This window comes from Haemorhous mexicanus, chromosome 11 (genome assembly GCF_027477595.1).
Source record: "Haemorhous mexicanus isolate bHaeMex1 chromosome 11, bHaeMex1.pri, whole genome shotgun sequence".
In the NCBI taxonomy this organism is placed as follows: Eukaryota; Metazoa; Chordata; class Aves; order Passeriformes; family Fringillidae; genus Haemorhous; species Haemorhous mexicanus.
Window position 1 is genome coordinate 13,010,568 of NC_082351.1, and position 19,603 is coordinate 13,030,170.

General features: G+C 41.9%; 1 protein-coding gene across 1 annotated transcript; it reads right to left on the bottom strand.

Moving 5' to 3' along the window:
* Positions 1–2,869: 2,869 nt before the first annotated feature.
* Positions 2,870–14,825, bottom strand: SEC61A1 (SEC61 translocon subunit alpha 1). Its single transcript, XM_059856523.1, has 12 exons — positions 14,701–14,825; positions 13,374–13,441; positions 12,664–12,729; positions 12,497–12,575; positions 11,550–11,681; positions 10,091–10,200; positions 9,743–9,896; positions 8,791–8,951; positions 8,094–8,291; positions 7,602–7,793; positions 5,963–6,039; positions 2,870–5,200 (listed from the first exon to the last, which is right to left on the bottom strand). Exons 1-12 carry the CDS (start codon positions 14,705–14,707, stop codon positions 5,014–5,016), a joined length of 1,431 nt encoding a protein of 476 aa, XP_059712506.1. The 5' UTR covers positions 14,708–14,825; the 3' UTR covers positions 2,870–5,013.
* Positions 14,826–19,603: the final 4,778 nt, after the last annotated feature.

Genomic DNA, 19,603 nt, shown 5'->3' on the forward strand with positions numbered 1-19,603 from the left:
AAACCAAAATAAAAATCACACTTATATAGCGAAGTTAATCAGGCAGAATGTTCTGCTCACTGTACCTTGTTCCTCTATGTCTGGAGCTGCCTTCTCCTTTAATAAATCTTCACACCACAGGTATAAAGAAAAGACACATTAGAGCTGCAAGAACATTAGAGAGCTTCAGACACGCTGAAGATTAAAGTGGATAATACTTGCCTGAGATTTCAGATAGCAAGATTCCCCAGCAGCACTCACACCATTTTTGGAACCATCCACTTTAGCCTTAATATCTAAGAAGGGGAATCTGGGATTTTATATATGTGCTATGTATCCTGATTCTCTTAAAAGAAATATAAAAATATCTGAAACAGTTTCTTAAAAATATGTATCATCACTGTTCTATTTGTTCCCTCTGTTTTAAGCTCTCAGGTATTCCTATTTCTGAGGTATTGGCCCAGTCTTCTTGTTCCTCAGCAATAAATAGCTCAGAGCCAGCATCCTGTCCCTGACCTTGACAGCCCCCTCTGTGATGACAAAGTGTATCATGTCTGCGCTCCTTCAGTCTCCAGCCTCTTTGACACAGCTGCCAGAAGAGGTGCCAATTGTCAGGGTATTTCCTTTCTGCCAAACGCTGCCAGCTTGGCTGGAACCATGCTGGCAATGGCCAGAGGATTGCTAGAACCTGGCCCACAGAAGAGTTTCAATTTTAGCAGATCCATCCAGGAGCATATTATAAACCAGCAGCTTAAAGTCTAGCTGACTAATTAGGTCCCTAGCTTAGAATATTGATTTTGGTTTTAAATGCTTATTTTCTTGTCTTCTTTTCAACTCCATAGACTGTCTCAGTCTAGGCTTAAGTGGCAGAAGAAGACAACTGCCCCTTGGCACCCAGCATGCCTGAAATATATTAGAAAATATTATAAACATTATAAATGCTTTAAAATACTATTTTCACCGTTTCATCTAAAACAATCTCAAGCCTGGCCGCAGCTCCAGGAAGCTTAAATAAATATTGGCAAACTCTGCTCCGAACTTTTTACGTTGTACGACGCCCACCGGCATCGTAGCGGAGGAAAGGAAAGGACGCACTTGGGACAGGCGGATCCGCCTTCCCCCGATCCCGAGTGCCGCGCTTGACTCGCAGGCTAACATCGCCACCCGGCGGGCAGAGGCTCCGGGCCGGGCTCGGAGCTTCGGGAGGCTCGGCGGAGCTGGGGAGCCGTTCCGGGGCCGAGCAGCCGCTCCGGAGCCGCAGCCCCCGGAGCCGCCGGCGCTGTCCCGGCTCCCGCAGCTCCTTTAGGGGCAGGAGGCCGCCCGAGGCGGCAGAAACCTGGCGGAGGAGCGGCGGGGAAAGGAGGTGAAGGACAGGCGAGGCGCACACCAGGTACAGCAGAGACGCCACCAGTGTCCCTCCCTGCCCAGAGGGACACTGTCCTGTCCTGTCCCTTCTCCACTGGCGGAAACAGCCTGCACGGACCCGCAGGGAGGCAGCCGGGCCGGGAAGGGCGGGAGTGCGCAGTCAGCAGCCGGCAACAGCGGGAGCAGGTCTGGGATCCAGGCACGGGTGCTGGCCCAGGACCCGGCAGGGTCACAGCACATCCGTCAGCAGACAGCTGTCAGGAACCTCGGAGCCTCGCCACAGCAGTGGGGAACTGAGGGGCACCTAAAGCTTGTTTTTCCTCCTTGCAAGAGAGGACAGTTAGGACAACAAGTTACTGGGTCACTTGGCTTCCTCCTTTTCCAAAAGCTGTCTAAAAACCTTAAATCACAAATTCCACAAATCTGTCTGTTTACAGTATGGGACAGTTATCCCCAGAAAAAAATCAAGGGAGCACAGTCATGAAACATTTAAACTAAAGCAACAACCTTTATAGTTGCAGCCAAAAGGAATTAATTTATTTTTAAATATAAAAACCCAAGAACAAAATGTTTGAGAAATTAGAGGAAAATGTCCATTTGTTTGCTATCTCAAAATTACATGGAAATAGGCCCTAGGAATAAATGAACTAGAATAAACCAGACGATTTTTAAAGCTACATGAATAATGACAAAAAGGACAAAAATTAAATAGTCAGCACTTAAATGCTAAAGAAACTTTCACCTGAAACCTGCAGGGCAGAAGAAAAGGACACATCAAGAATTTTGCACAAAATAGCCCCAGGAGAAAGATGTCAGATGTTGCCCTGGTGTTGGTTCTCATCCAGCTCTTGCACATAACTCATTACATCTACAGTGACCTCAATTATTTCTGTGATCATATGTGTGATGACATAATATTCCCACAGCAACCACAGTCATCAATGCAAGTCTCCTGATGAAAAATAAAACAGCAAGGGAGAAATCAGGCTGCTTTTTAGAGTGACTTCAAACACAACCAAAATCATGGCTGAACTTCCTGCATCCAGTAACAGTATTTTTAGTAAATTTGCGTTCAGCTACTGGGATATTTCTATTCAGGCAGAAGGCAAAATTTTTCCTTACTCTAAGTTTAAAAACTCAAAGGGCAAAACAATATTGGGAATATCATCAGCTTTGAGTTTTGTTGTCTCAATTATCACACTACAAAACGACTGGCAGTGTATCTCTAATAGAAACAGTTTTTGTTAAAGCGATGAATCATTACCACACTCACCCTCTATTTACTTGTGCAGCACCTTTAGAATTGCAGCTCAAAAAAAAAAAAAAAGCCCAAAGGAATGGTCCAGATCCAGTTATTTTGGCAACCCACTACTGAGAGACCTTGGAGCAAATACAAATTGTCTTTATTTCACACTGGCACTCTGATCAGGTGTTTTGAGGGTACCAGTATCTGTGTCAGAGGCTGGTAACCTTACTCTACAAGTGTTAGAATTGTAACAGCATCCAAGCACCAAAAGCCAAGCACTAGCTCCAAAGATGTACTTTATTTCATTATAAAGCAGATTTTATAGGCATTATTTCTTTTTGTGAACATCCATTGTATGGCCAGCAGGTTCTGCTTTGAGGAAACAGCCGTTTGATAACAAAGATTCACCACTAGACCACAAAAATACAGATGCACAGAACAAGTGCTGCTTAGATACTGAAGAGCAAATGGTCTAAACTGCAACCAGTTCAAACAGATATGACCAAAAATACAAGTATAGCTCCAGCCCAGCCAGAGCAGCATGCACAGAAGTGGAGTCTTTTATATTAAAATAAAGTTTGTATTGGGCTTCCTGGAAAAACATCATCAAAATCCCCAAAGCAGAATCATATCAGAACCCTTTCCCTCTCCTTTTAATGCCACTTTTTCACTGTCCCCATTTCACACCACAGTTGTGCTGTGGTGCATTAGTACTTCATAAAAACCAGAGAAATTATTCAATGTAGTGTGACATCATAGTGAATGGCTGACAGTGATCATTTCATGGATACTTCATCCCAATTCTTTTATTCCTTTTCCAATCGTGATCCTCATCCCAGGCATTTGACTTTCATTGATAGGTGCATCTCATTCCACATTTGCAGATTTCCCACGTGTTTGGTATCTGAGTTCAGGGTATTAACAAGGGTTTCTGGATGTCATCTGTGCTCCTTGGGTGTGTAACAGAGTCCCACCACTCCAGCAGGAACAGTGACTCACAGACTGCCCAACATGCAAAAATGCACAGAAGGCATGTTGATGCAGTGTAAAGAAAAGTTCAAGCAGCCACAACTCCTCCTTCTGGTTTCCATGTTGTCCAATACTGATTGAGGAGAAGTGTATTTACAAGACTCATACACAAATATTTGCAATTGGTCCTAGGCACCTGATTAGTACTGACAACCTAAATTAAAATGGAAAATTAAGTTTTATTCTGGTCCATTACAGCCTTAACTGTAAACTCCATTTTGAAGGTGTGATCTTCAAAAAAGGAATCCCAATACCTTCTGAAAGAGGATTTTCCTACGTACCACTCAAATCCATGAGATTATAGGATGGAAAAGCCTTCTACATAAGCCCCTTAGTGGAGTTATCTGACAGGGGTTTCATATCTAGATCTACAAAAACAGACAAGTAGCATCCATTCTTTCCACTCTTTTGTGGTAATGAGACTCAAAATTCACTTGATATGAGTAATGAGATAACATCCTGATTGCTATGAGACCAGAATTCATTATCAAGGAGAGAAACTTCACTCTAGCAAAGAGCACAAGCAGATTTGCATCTAAGCAGCCATAACACTCATTCCTTTCAGCTGACATCAGAACTAGAAGCACAGCCACTAATGGCAATAAAGACTAATTAGAAGGCTTTACAAAGTCAGTTTAACCAAGTTTCAAAGTAGCAACTCTTAGGCACAGGTTCTGGTAGAATCTAGATTTACCTGAGTTTTCTGCTTGTGGAGGAGAGGTGGTGGAAAAGGACACATTCCTTTCTTACACAGAAACTTGAAAACAGTCTCAAGCCAATACTCAACAGCTGACAAAGTCTAGTGTAGTAATTACGAGACAAAACATTTGGAATTATAGATATTATATCATAGTAAAAAGAAACAACTGCCTTTCAAATCTGCCATACTGAAAAAAAAACCCCTGACACATGAAACCCCATTTGTGCTTACAACCATAATTATGGAACTTGAGCATCAGATGGAGAGATTTTTTTCACCATTACTGCAAAGGAGCTGCAAAACCAAGTAAAATGGAAAAAAATCCCTTCCAAATATTCGTTTAACAAACATTAATTAAAACCTGTAAAGGTTTCAGGTTACTAAATGTGAAAGGGGCTCAAAAAAATTTCAGGAGTCATTGAACTAAATCCAAGTTAGAAAGCTGACTCTCCTAATACATAATTAAAAAACAATTTTCTTAAAAAATTTTTTTGCACATCTTCCTCATCAATTTATAAAATGCAAACAGTATGCTAGAAAAGTTTGAATGTAAGGGAATGTGCTTTGGAAACATTATTAAAATATGTGTTTCTATAGAATGACACTATCAAGTTTATGATACTTCTTTTCCCCTGACTGGCTACACTTTGAGAATGTCCCTCCTCTTTTTCCTGGGTCCATGAGAAACTTAAGTTTAGAAAAGAAGAGCTCCCATACTGCCAACTTCACTCTGTTCCTTTACAAAAATTTCAAAGTACTGATAAATGATGGTGACAGCAAGCAGAATTCCAGTTCCAGAGCCAATTGCCCCCAGGAAGTCTGCCAGCACAGAGAGGGCACCGATACAGAGCCCACCAAAGGCAGCAGCTGTAGGGATGTACCTGGAAAACATGAAATGAGAATAGAAAAGGGCATTAGAGTTTGCTTAGATAGTAACAAAAAAGTCAATGGCAGAATATTCTCTTCCCTTGTGGGTCTGCAATCTGGATAAGAATATAAAATGCTCAACATGGAGAAGAAGAAAATGCTACACTAAGAGGAGAAGGTATTACAGTCCACCATGCAATTATGCACAAATTTTAAACTCATGACTACTGGCTCTTCAAATCATCTGTAGGTGACTGAAATCCAAAGTAACAATAATATTACCATAACACAAAAGGTTCATAGGTCCTGTCCTGAAATCTGAAAACCTAAAGACATCAACCCCTGCCCACCTCTGCACCTAGGAGATTTAAGTAACTACTTGTTTTAGAAGTGAGATCTGCATGAGAATAGTCCTCAAGACTAATAACACACAAAAAATTACAGTAAGAAAATATTTTTGGGTCAGCTTGAAGTAGTAAAGCACACTGAAATTCTCATTATTAGCTACCCTGAGAAGAATACATAAATGAAAAAAAAAAAAACCCAGGAAAATAAAAGGTCCAGAATTTGAGACAAATTTTTTAAATGCAAGGCAAAAATAAGCTGTACTGCACAAGTCTTCCACTAATGAGATAATGTTCTATGTCATATGCATGTGACATCAAAGCTGAAATAATATCTGTGTTCTAGGTTCTAGAAAATGGAAGTCAAAGCAAACTTTGCCCTTTGTTTGCCCATAACACTTGGCAAGAACAGCCAGTGAATATGTAGCTCACCTGTTGAGTTCATGTACCATTGAAGTTTCTCTGTGACCTCGCATTACCATTTGCTGTTCTTTCAATTGCTTGGCAACCTGCATTGAATCAAGGAACAGAGTAAGTTAGTTTAGTGTGATTTCCCAAGGCCATGGAATGTAGTACTGTGGGAAAACAGTAGTAAATGGTGGTGGGGTTGGGTGCTTTTTGTATTGTTTTGTGGTCTGGATTGTGTTTTACATGATTCATCTGAATTCATCCAGTATTTTAACTTCAGATAAATTACAGTCACAGGCACTTTTCTACCTGTCAATTATACAAAGCTTTCTGGATAATTCTAGTCCTAGTGAGAAAAGGAAAATTTGGATACTGGTAGGCTCTCACACACATAATTCAATCCATGTTTTTCCATCTACCTTTCCCCTGATGAGGGTTTTGCAGATGTTAAAAAATCATTCCTTGAAGTGTTTATTCCATTTCAGTTTCCTGCATTCAGTTAACTATTTATTTGTGGAGCCAGACTTAGAATCCCTTCTTGGAACATTATTCTTAAACTGGATTTCTGCAGTTGCACAGAGTTACAGCAGAGCCCTGCAAACACTTTACTAACAACTGTGGGTAACAAACTCTAGCAGGGGAACACGAAGGTGCTCATCACTGACTCCATGCACTGAGAAAACACACTTTCAGATGAGTAAGCTGCCAGTTTTCCACTACACAGTGAACACTTATGTAATAATTTATCAACTTTCATTTCTGACCTTTATTGCATGAACCTAGAATTATTTTATTTAGTATCAGGAAAAAGTATTTAAGTGTTAAAAATTGTCTACTCTGAATACTGGATTGGTTTACTCTGAAATAAAACACCTGACTGTACATGGCTGTGAGTGCCTCCCTGCACACCTGAGAAGCAGCAACGTGCAAGTGCAAAACAAGAGAGTGCTCACACTGCTCCAGTAACTGTGCAATTTGTTAAAGAATGGATTAAACCATTCCATATAGCTGCCAAACTTCACCTCCTACCCAGAACCACACAATACAAATATATCACAATGACAGCTATTTTCCAGTTTGTTTTCCAACTCCAATTTCAGGGTGATAAGTTCCTGAATGTTAAATATCCCGTAGCAAATAGAAATTTTGAGAAGCTAGCCTCAGGTACATCAATGCACTGCATCATATTCTCCATTGCTAGTGCTCTCTAGCTAAAAATAACAACCTCTAGTTAATTTTCCCACAAAAGAAGCTCAGAACTCTCTGCGTCAGGAATGGCTGTCTGAGCTTTACCTGCAAGTTTTTAAGTGGCAACTGTCTTGCACATGGTGCACCTGTCACGTGGCACTGAAAGAGTTTCTACCTCTCCTGTTACCTGCTCTCACACTGATCACGTTTCTATGTTCTAAATTTCCTAATTCCAATGAAAGCAATTTAAGTTTTGATGTTGTTTTGAAAAAGCAGTAAACAGGAAAAAATGACCCCCATTCTGTCCGAATCTTTCTCAATTAAAAAAAGATACAGTCCCTGTTTACACAGACAATGAACATTACCAATAAGATTACCAGCAGAAAAGCTTTTTAGAAGAAAGTCAGTCTCATTCTTACAACTGCCCATCTGTTTCCATCATGTAAGCTCACATAATTTGTCATTTTAAACTTACATCTTTGGCAGAGGAGCCAGAGACTTCAATCCATGTCTTAGAGAAGAAAGCACAGGAGCCCAACATAAATACAATATAAACAACTGCATGTACAGGGTCTTCTAACACTGAAGAAAAGGACTCTGGAGGTGACAGGTAGTAACAGAGTCCACCAACTGGATAAGCACGAGCAGGGCCTCCAGATGACGTGTCCTGGAAGAAGAAAACAAGCAATCAGACACCAATCTTCTCACTATTTCTTAGCCATTAAGCCAAGCCTTAGAAAAGTTTGTATCACCTTTGTGTCATCACTACTGCAGCAGCACACAAATTTCCATTCATCACAGCAAGCCTCATATGCTACCATTAATTCAAACTAATTAGTAATTTAGGAGTTTCAGAGTGTATGACCACTTATCAAAGTGTGTCTTCATACTGAGAGACCATCTCTTCAACCCCACATTTCAATGGTGCCCTTGTAAAGATGCGTGCAGGATGAGAAGGAATACTCACAGACCAGGTGCCCAGGAGGCTGACCAGCAAGTTGCCACTGAAACGGGCAGAAAGCATCTGGGAGATGACGTACAGGTTGGACACCAGGGCAGACTGGAGAATAATGGGAATGTTGGAAGTATAGAACAACTTGATGGGGTAGGTGTTGTACTGGCCCCGGTAGCGAGCAGATTTGATAGGAAGATCCACTCTGAAGCCCTGAAAAGTTTTTAAAAGAAAGTGCCCATTACATCTGGATGTGAACCCAAAAACTGCAAAACTGCATGGTTGTCTAAACACACAGCCACACACAAGAAGGTATGAAAGATTCAGACCAGAAGAAAACTGAAGTTTCAAGAAGACTGAACAAAGCAACCAGGAAAAGAAACATTACAACTTCCTACATTCTTCAGCAACAAACAGGCCTAAAAATTTCAAAGTGTTTCCCAGTAAAAAGCAATAGCATTTGGGTTAGACAATATTACATGCACACGTGCATCTGGGGTATTTTTATTTGGTTTTTTGGTTCTTTTTTCAGAGACCAAACTAAGCCTCAAGCCTTCTGTGTGACTATGGTAAGTGCAGAAACTGATTAAGAAAAGGCAGTTTATAATAAAAATCCAGATGCTGCATGTACAAAAATGAGCCTTGTTGCAGAAGGAAGCAAATTTCAGACCTACTTTCATACAGTTTTACAACCCTCATTATTCCAACTGACCTGGAAGTAAATGACAATTGCAAAGACAAAGATGGTGGCAATGAGATTCATGAGGTTGGGAAGGTTCTGACGGTAAAAGGCCTCACGAAGAGCTCGGACTTTGTCTGTGCGAGTAGCCAGAAGGTGGAACAGAGCAATGATGGCTCCCTCAAATTCCATGCCTTGGAAAGGAAAAGAAAAAGTTAGGTGAGCTGTGATTATCTCCAAGTTTAGGTGTTTTGTCCCATATTTCTGAACTACAGGATTCAGAATGGGATTGCTTTGAGTCTTTTGCATCATGAGCATGTTCTCAGACTTTCATATTGTCACACTTCATGTCAGCTGTGTTATTTCCAAGATTTTTTTTAAAAATCCCCTTGTAGTGGCCTAGAAACTAAATCATAACCCAGTACAGGATAACTCTACTGGTCTCTAGAAACACTGGCAAGCACAAAGTTCTTTCTTTCCTCCTCCTGATAAAAAAAAAAAAAGAAACTTACAGGGAAGCATAAGGCTTTCTAATGTCAGTTGTGGTGAGACACAAGTTATTGTTTAGATTATAGCAAATGGCATAACCTCACTTCTATTTTCTACTATACAGCAGCAAACAGGATCATGTCCAGTGGAGTTTGGAGAATTAGGAGTTTAGGGCAAAATGTAAAAAAAGCAAGGAGCAGAAAGAAACAGCTAATATTTGGTCAGTAAATTGGACAGCAGTCATAATACAATGGCTTTTGATGAAGGCACTGTAAGAAACTCAACTTCAGTAAATATCCTGTCAGATACTACAGACTGAGAAAAAATGTCTTTGTGCTTGCACTTTGCATAGCAGCACCTGCTGCATTAGCAAGATTCACTACACAGCCAAGATGGCAGTAACAACATTTGGCATGAAGTTAACAGTGTAGAAAAAAAAAAGATGTTGCCTTTTTTTACAAACTATTGGTAAAGAAAACAGACTGTGCCATATTACCTCGGCCGGTGTTCACTGTGGTGGGGCTGAACGCTTTCCACACAATGGTCTCACAGATATTGGTAGCAATGAAGAGAGAGATGCCAGAACCAAGACCATATCCTTTCTGGAGCAGCTCATCCAAGAGCAGAACTATCAAACCAGCAACAAAAAGCTACAGCAAAAAAAGAAATTAGTTCCATGTCTTGTTCATTTTGTTAGAAAAATAATGTGTATTAAAAGATTAGACCATATGTGAAGAAGCAGCTACACTTGGGCCTTTTTGTTCTGCATGAGGGACAGCCTGCCCATGAAGCTGCTTTTTTGACCCTTTCAGGGGAAGAACAAGTAGAGAAGACTAAAAATTACCTGGATTGTGATAAGCAAGCAGATACCAGCACCCATCTCAGATGGGTCTCCATACATTCCAGTCATTACATACACAATGGACTGTCCAATGGTAATGATCATTCCAAACACTACAGAATAAAAAGAAAAAGTATGTATTTGTCCTGGATACTTATGTCAGTGGGCAATTAGAGAAACAGAAACCACTTTTTTGTAGGGAATCGTGGGTTCAGCTGAGATAAAATTAATTTCCTTCGTAGTAGCTGGAAGAGTACTGTGGGTTGGATTTTCCATGAGAATAATGCTGCTAACAGGCTGATGTGCTGCTGTTTTAGTTGTTGCTCAGCAGTGCTTACCCCAAGTCAAGGACTTCTCAATGTCCCCTGCTCTGCCAGCCAGCAGGTGCAGAAGAAGCTGGCAGGGAGCATGACCAGGACAGCTGACCCTAAGTGGCCACAGGGATATTCCAGACCCTGGAATGTCAGGCTCAGTAGGGAGGATCAGCCAGGAAAGGCTGATCTCTGCTCAGGAACTGGCTGGGCATCCAGCAGGTGGTGAGCATCGCAGTGTGCATCACTTGTTTCTCTGAGGTTTTGCTTCTCTCTCCCCTTTTTGCTACAGTTGTTGTTATTGTTATTATATTATACTTTGTATCAGTTGTGAAACTGTTCTTATCTCAACCTACAAGTTTTATTATTTTTTTTCTCATTCTCCTCTCCTTCTCACAGGAGAGTGAGCAAGTGTCCCATGTGATACTTAGTTGCCAGATGGGGTTAAACCACAACATTTGGGAAGGAATACATAAGTCACGGGGTGTTTAAATTCAAGAGCAAGTTAACTTTGTTGTCTGAAATCTGGCACTGAAAATAGAAATACACACAGATAGTTCAAATGCACTTAGAAGCAAGTGGGTTTGGTTACCATAGGCTGCTTCAGATACTGAAAACTCTGAGGGTGTTAAGATATTACTGTAGAAATTTATGATTTTTTCCAGTACACATATCAGTAAATAGTGTACAGCATCAAATATCTACAAAACACCAGAAATTTTTTTTTTCTGGAAGTCATTATCAGCTGACCACAGAGAGCCCTTATTGATGAGAAAGATCCATGCCTGGAGCTGCAAGGTATAAACAGCTACAACCAACACCTTATTCACTATGAAACACTCAGATTAACACTGACCATCACAGTTCAAAAGTTGAGTCTCCACAGTCTCTACATTGCTTCACTTATCTAGGGAGATTATAGCAGCAATGCCAATGGCACTGACTCTCTTCCTTTTCACACCTTTCTGAAGCTTAGCAGCCAGCAAGGCAGAGAGCTGTCAGTAGGAGACTGCTGAAATGCAGGTATCTGCAGCAGAACACGACACAAATCCCCAAGCCCAACTGCACCACTCATCCCATGGTAAATTCACTTTCTACTATCAGGGTGAGGTACTCTACGCCACCAGTGCTCAACCTGAGCTGTTACTCACATTTCTGGGCTCCATTGAAGAGAGCTCTATCCTTTGGGGTGTCACCAACCTCAATTATCTTAGCACCTGCCAAGAGTTGCATGATGAGCCCTGAGGTGACAATGGGTGAAATGCCCAGCTCCATCAATGTTCCTGCCAGACACAGGAAGAAAAGTGAAGTTAAAAGTTAGTTTTTATCAACCTTTACATCACAACGGTGAAGATCTAAAACTCCAAATCTCCATAAATGTAAAAATTATCAATGATAACAAAAGTTTTTTAGAAGTCAGTTTGACATGTAGTACTCCTCAGTACCTCAGAAATACAGTGTTCAGCAAAAAAGACTTTTGCTGTCAAAAATAGATTTACTCTACATAAAACTGATAGATCAAATGATATAGAATGATAAAGAGCATTCAGGAAACTGTCACCATTCTTAATTCACAGCTGCATTAGAAAGTTTACATAAATTTCTTGGGAAAGCTATCATGAATTTTAACCTTCACAGCTGCATTAGAAAGCCGCTACAAGAAAATGAAATTTATATAAACTACTGTACATTTCAATCTTCTGTGTGGCAGACTGAAAGAAGTCACCCAGGAAACCACAGCAGTCAAGGAAACACAAATGATTTTGAAACACAAATCACAAATTTTGAAGATTGCAACAGCAGCAATGCAGGTAATTAGGAACTGTCTCTCCCCTAACCATTTCCCTCCAAAAAAAAAAAAAAAGCTCAATTTTTGTACAGATAATAGACTGCACAGTCAACCATACAACCATACACTCATTTTGTTCAGAAAGTGCCTTTCCCAATGCCACACTGATTTATGACTTTAAATAATACAGAAAAATTATTTTTCACTCTCCACTTCAGGTTTTTATATTCATTACAATGGAGCAGAATGCAATCAAAACCATTTTGATTCAAGCTAAAAAAACATGCCCTCCTGAAAGTCTGGCCATACCTCTATTGGATGCCAAAATCACTCTCATCCAGTAGAAAGGATCTGCAGAGTCTGATGACATAATGCCAAACAAGGGAATCTGCATTTCCAACCAAGAGATTAAATTAGAGACTTCATAGCATGCTTTAAACATTTCAGCTCTTCCTTAAAAAGGGAAGGAAACATACCTGGCAGCATACTAAGAAGATGAAGAGTGTGATAGCTGTCCATAATACCTTTTCCTTAAACTGAATCTAAAGGGAAAAACACAAAACCAAAAACCAACAACAGATGATAAAGCTGTCAACATAATAACATGTAGTCCATCAAGCAAACTTTCATAGTAGCACCTTTGATTTTCTTGTAGAGGAACAAAGTACAGAATACCCTAAAGGAAACAACATACTGTTCATCCCTTTTATCCCACATAAGACCAAGGAAAGCTACAAAGCTTTATTCAAAATTTAATCCAAATAAAAAGGCTTATGTCAATGCAAGGTAATTCTAGTACTTCCACAGAAATGAGTCTTACATTTTCATGAGTAAGAGCTTATGATGAGAAAAAACCAGTAATAGGGAGCAGCTTATCTCAGCAAATGATCTTAGATTAGAGCTTATGAAGCAAAGATTTTCAAATTGTGGCTTTAACTTACTCTAGTTTACACTTCAATCTGTACTGCCTTCAACATCTCACCATGCACTGCTGTGACAGAAACAAATCTGTCCAACCCCATTTATCCTTGTACAACCACATCCACATGAGATGCACCACACTAAAAACAGCTGTACCTAAATCTGCCATTCTCCCATCAGGGAAGAAACCCCAAATCCCACAAATGCAAACTCTGATTTTACATCACACAAATACAAACCTAGGAAGTAAGTTTTATTAACCTACCTTCCGTTCTGGCTTTTGAATTTCAGGCAAGATAACACAGAAGGGCTTGATCACTTCAAGAAATTTTACTGTACAGAAATAAGTTTAAAAAAAAAGTGAACACACAGATACAATGCACACTGGAAAAAGCTCAAGCTGAATGGAATTTGAACAAGTAGTCTATATAATAAAAGTCCCAGTTCTGGGGACATTTTGGTTGGTTTGTTTGGGGCAGGGTGTATGTTTTGTATTGTTAAAATCTTATCTGTTCTAATTACACAGAGATTCAGCTAACACATTTTAAGTATGGACTAGGAACAGAATTAAAGAAAGTCAAGCATTTTCCCATTTCACCGAGTAGGCTGACAGCACCAGAAAACCTCTGTCATTGCTTTACATGAGTTTATCAACACCCTGGAACTTTTACTTCATGGTAGCTTCTCCTCAGCCAGATATTAGAGAAAAAAGTGCCTTGGGTATTATATATATATATATATATTACATTTGAGCCATCCAGTTTAAGAAGTCCTACACACTTTTGGGCCACACAGCTTAACAGTTCCTACCCATGCAATTAAGAAACATCAATTCAAGTTAGTCTACAGAACATCTCATGCCATGATCCCCTCCCAGCCAAAAAGACACATCCTTCGATCTGAAGTCTGTCTTAAAATAAGCATATAATGAAGAGGGGATTTGCAAGGTCACAGGACCTCCCATAAGCAGAGAGCTATGAATTTGAAGGGTTAATTCTAAATCTGCTACGACAAATCTAGGGTTGCATCCGTATTTTGGACTGATTTGAACTCAGAAGAATACAACAGTGCAGAACTGAAATTACTGGTGCCTTTCCACCTTTTCATGGAAGGCTGCAACTTGAGCGGCAACTTAAGACCAGCACACAAAAGACATTTTCTTAATTTCAAACGATTATGTCTGAAAAGCTACACTGGACCGCGATATCCAATTTAATTCATATCAAAGTCTCTCCAACATCTACAGTATCACAGCAATCGACTACGGCGCTTTCCAAGCAGCTTTTCCTCGAGGTACGGGACCCTGCAGGTTCTCACGGACCGGACCACTGCGGGATGCGGACACAGTTTGTAACTCCCTGTGACACTGTCCCTGGAGGGGTCACACCCGAGGTGACATCGGCCCCCCCACCCCGGTACCGCGCCCGGCACCCTCAGCCTGGCGGGGCCGGCCGGACCGCCCGGCACGGGGCACGCGGCGCCGGTTCCTTCCCCGGCACGAGCTGCCACCCCCGGGAACGGCGCTTTCCCGGCCAGAGGGGAGAAGCAAGAGCCCAGGGGGAGCGGCGGGACGGGAGTTCCCCGGTACTCACTGCCCATGGCGGCGCCGGCCGAGCAGCAGCGAGCGGCGGCCGCGGCGGGAGGGACACGTCAGGCTCCGAGCGCGGCCGCCCCCTTCCGCTTCCTGCCACGCGCCGCGTCCGCCGCCGCCGCCGCGCATGCGCCGGATGGTGAGCACTCCGCCCTCCGCCTACAACTCCCATCGTGCTCTGCGGTCAGAGAGAACGACGGAGCGGATGACGCCCATACCGGCGCGCAGCTTGCCGGGAGTTGTAGTCCTGCGCCTCCCGCCATCTTGATGGGCGATGGGGCTGGCTCCTGTGTCAGGTTGTGTTGAGGAACGCGTGTTTCGGCCACCAGAAAGCGTAGCGCTGGTTTAAGAGGTTTCAACAGATCAACACATAAATAAGCAATTAAATTATTTTCCTGGTTATGTGTTTTTGCAGTGGGGTGTTGTAGGCCTTGCTGTGCAATAAGAACTTCCTTGCCCCTGCTGCACAACAAGTGCGTCAGGTGGCAGAAAGAGCGGCTGTGTGTAAATGCCTCAGCTGCCTCTGGCCACGTAGAAGTGATCTGTGTAGGTCGTTCTCTGGACTCTGTGTTCAGTAGAGACACAAGTGGAGAAATACCCTGCTTGCCTTACATCTCTGGAGAAATCACTCAGCATTCTCACAAGAGTTTTCAGATGAGTTGAATCAACCTCCAGAGGTATTTATCTCTGTTATAGAGGGAACTCAGGTGACAACTTCACCCTGTGTTTTGGGCATCCGATGTCAGACAGCTCCAGCTGTCCGAGGTGGCTCTTGCCAGAAGCACTCAGTGTTCTGTGTGTTTTCCAGGCCTCTGCAGGGGCAGTTACCAGCAGTCTGAAAGGGAAGGTAAACACAAGTCAAGGGAAAGATTAAAGCAAATAGAGGTGCTGATACAAAGCAGTTAAAGTCAGTGTGTACACTCTATAAAATGCATAATTGCTTCCACAAAATCTCCCTGATATTTTCTGAGCACTGAGGTATGCTTTGTTTGATTATTTCATCCCTTAAAAGACCAGACCTAATTTCCATATAGTTTTTTTTTCTTTTAATGTTTCTTTATTTGCCCTTCTCCAAGCTTCTGAAACCAAGCATCTCATCTGTGAATTATTGAAGACATTGACAATGGCTGTCAGAGTGTTTTAGTTCTTGTCCAGGGCTGCTCATTTCAAAACATCCAGTTTATTGAAACTTGTTTCAATCCACCCATTTCTAATTAGAGATAAAGAAACTGCTTTCCAAGTGACATGCTGTGTTGCAGAGTTGATTTGATAAGATGGTTTTGATTTAGTAATGTGGACACTGTGCTGGTTGATCAGAGCTGGTAAGTGGAAAAGGGAGAACGAGCAGTGGTTCTGTGGAAGTCTGGATAGGGAAGCACAGCAGTGACCAGGGGATTGATGGTAGAAGCATGCAATGAGGTGCCAGAATTTGCAGTCACACACACTTTTTGTACAAGTAAACTTTGTCTGTGCCATAAAAATAGACCAAAAATATTTAATAGGCTGTTATTTGCATGCATATATCACCTGTCAGACTCCTTGTGTTCCTGTTTTTATTTTTTAAAACAATTTTAGACAGTAAGATAATTTGGTTATCTACTATAAAAAAAAAATGTATAATTACACAGAATTGTCTGCTTAGGGAGGATGAAAACTCATTAGATTTTGCCTACCTCTGTATTTTGCCCATCCTGGCCCTAAACAGCTTCACATTTTGGGTGAACAGTCCTTCAAGTGAAATTTGCCATTGAAGTTCAGTTCTAGGTAGAACAAATGGTTGCTGAAAGCAAGCTTTCCTTGGATCTTACTGTGAAAAAAGGAAACTGCTTTGCCAACTGAAGTAAAAAATACACAGAGAGGAGACAAGTTCAGCTCCTTTGTATAATCAAGTGTCACTCTGCAGAAGTGAAAAGCAAAAGAAACTGAAGATACAGTTCTTGGGGCACTGTTACAGTAAAGCCATCTGAGACACTGGGTCAAATTTTGGCCTGGTATGACTCCCTGCCCTTGAAAATTTATCCTGGGGAACTATTTTGGCAGCCAATTGCAGACAGTGTGACAAAAATGGAATTTTATACTCTAGGGCTGATTTTTACACTGTTTTGGAAGCACCTATTACTGCAAGAAGACTCAGTGTGGAGTGGTGCCAGCTGGTACAACTGGAATGCTGATGATGAAGAGGAGGAGGATTGTATGTAATTAATAAACTTCTCTTTAGAGAACAGCAACATCTGAGAAGCAAATGTAGACTTAAAACAGCTTGTTCTTTTCATGTTTTGCTATTCTTCCTCAGACCAAATCAGTCTCTCATATAACCAAGCTAAGCCTGCTTCAGAAATAATGTAGTTTAGGACCATTAAAAACAGTAGTACTCGCTTACTGGCACTGAAGTTTGTTAGCCACTGTCACACAGTGCAAATCTTCAGCCTTTACTGCAAAACTATGTATCTCAGTATACCTCTATTGCATTAGTGCAAAGCTGACATTTAATTACTGCTTTGCAAATCAAGCCTTGCTCTGTGGTGACTGACTGCAGGTGCTGCATTGTACCCTGATGCAAACAGCAAAGACTACATGATTGCTTCAATAGCCAGAGGTAAAAAGCAGGAAATGGGGGCAGAGAGTAGAAATGGAGAGACCAGCATAGATGAATTCCTGTCTGCCTTTACCTGGTTCCTTTTTGTTCTAGTCACTGCTTGGAGAAACCAGATACAACCTCTCCTTGAAGAAATCACATTTTTCAGGTCTATGACTTGCTCACGCCCCATTCCCACACCAGCACATTTTATCAGTGTGCCCGGATTGCCTGTTGTGCTGAGTGAAGACTTTTCCTCAGCAGGGAGGGTGAAGGAGTCCTTCCAGCTGTTGGGATCCTGGTCTCAGAGCACTTGTAGGCTGGGATGGCCAGAGGGCGAAGGCACTGCAAAGCTGTTGTTTGTACACACCTGTGTGAGTGCACACACACACACACACACACACACACACACACACACACACACACACGGATGTTCACCTTGCAAAACAAGGCTAGCTCATGTTTGTAGCATCAGTCTACAAGAGGGACCTGGACAGCACAAGCCAGCATGGCCTGGGTCTGTTGAACTGCAGTGTTGTATCCAGTTCCCTGCCAGTAGTTGTATGTGTAACCACAAGGTGGAAGAGCTGCTTTATTTATGGTGCCTTCTCAGCTTGCATGAGATACCCACAACTGGTAGGCAAGTTTTATTAGTGTCATTATTCAATTGTTACAGTACATCCATGCCCAAGGGGCACTTTCAGGAACAGAAGTCCTTGTGTTAAGTGTAATGTGACCCAGTCTACAGACCTGCATGGAGCTTCCTGCAGGCAGATCCCTGGGCCCTCAGGGTGCTCCAGGAGATCCCTGTGACCTCTCTGCAGAGTACAGCTGTACTGTGAGTCCCCTTAAAGATCCTCACATGGGGGCTCCATGAGATCCTGCTCAGATGGAGCAGCTGCAGCTCCAGTGCTCTGAGTGTTCCAGGGACGAACCACAAGTGTGACATACTTGACATCCCCTTTGCCTGCCACCCCCATGCTGTCTCTCAGGCTGTTTGACAGGTGCTTGTTAGATGTCCCTAAAGATTTATTTATGCAGGTAGGGGTGCATAGGGGCTCTAGGGGTGGTAGCAGGTGTGAAACAAGTCACAAGTCACTAAGTGGAAGTTCATAATCTGAATGACAACATAGGAGCACAGACATAAGGATGACCTTCAGGAGACCCTAAGCAGACAACATTCCTAAAGTATATTGTTTGCTACTCACCTAAAAGAGACTTAGCTGGTAGCTCCTTTAAGCCAATAGCCAGACTCCATTGATTCCACAGACCTAGAATCTCCCTAGTAGTCTGTAATCAAGAGAAAATCTCCCAGCTTGCTTGAGGAGCCCCAAGCAGCTGCCAGTTACAAGTGGTGCTCCCCAGGCCTCCACACGGGGGCCAGTTCTGTTAAATATCTTCATCAAAGATATCATCTGGTCCAGGGGGTGGAGGGCACCCTCAGGAAGTTGCAGATGACACCATGGGAATGCTGATTTGCCAGAGAAGACACTCCAGAGGGGTCTGGGCAGGCTGGACAGATGGGCCAAGGCCAATTGCATGAGGTTCAATGATTGTGAAGTGCTGGGCCCTGCACTTGGATGTTTCATATCCGTGCCCATTTGGAAAAAAAAAATCCAATTTCAATATCTAAAATGAGATATCCAAACCATTGATTAAATAGAATACATCAAAAGAAGTATCAAAAGAAGTCTGCCAGACATAAGACCAAAATTGCAATGCACAAAAGCATTTCCAATATCATTATCAGGACATGAGAGGTTAACTGAATATCTTGCTAATATCTGCTTTGCACAAAGTGTTTTGAGTCCTGGACTCTATAATGACTCACACCCCTATTTCTCAAATTTGTTCACCCAGGTGCTCTTGGAACATCATTTTATTCCATGTATTTATGGCAATGCTTAATAAGGTATCTAAAATACTGTACAACACTGTACCTTTAACGAGCCGTGCTCCCAGCTGGCAGCATTACAGCAGTGCTTGCTCAATAATGAGGATCCTGATTTCTGGTTCTGATAAAAGAGACCTTCTACATAACACACACTTTGTGTAGCACAAAGAGTCAGTGGCTAAACCCTGATCTTGTCAAAGAACAACAACAAAACTGCAATAGGAGTACTGTTTCATCCTGCATTTTCACATGAAACCTCAATATTTCGAGTAGAAACAAAAGGTAATGTGTGGTTTTGCAATGAGAGAAGCACTATTGATTCAGAAAAAGCTCTGCAATAAACCATGCCATGGAGGGGACAAATAATGACAAATTATGGTAAAATTATGCAGATCAGCCAACAAGGTCAGACAGATACTTAGCACTACCAGCTCG

Excerpts from the sequence above, each read along its gene's own strand:
- SEC61A1 (XM_059856523.1), bottom strand. Across the intron at positions 11,682-12,496 it reads GATTTTGGCATCCAATAGAG|GAACATTGATGGAGCTGGGC; the intron begins GTATGGCCAGAC and ends TGTGTCTGGCAG. Across the intron at positions 6,040-7,601 it reads CTGGCTCCTCTGCCAAAGAT|GTTGCCAAGCAATTGAAAGA; the intron begins GTAAGTTTAAAA and ends GATTCAATGCAG.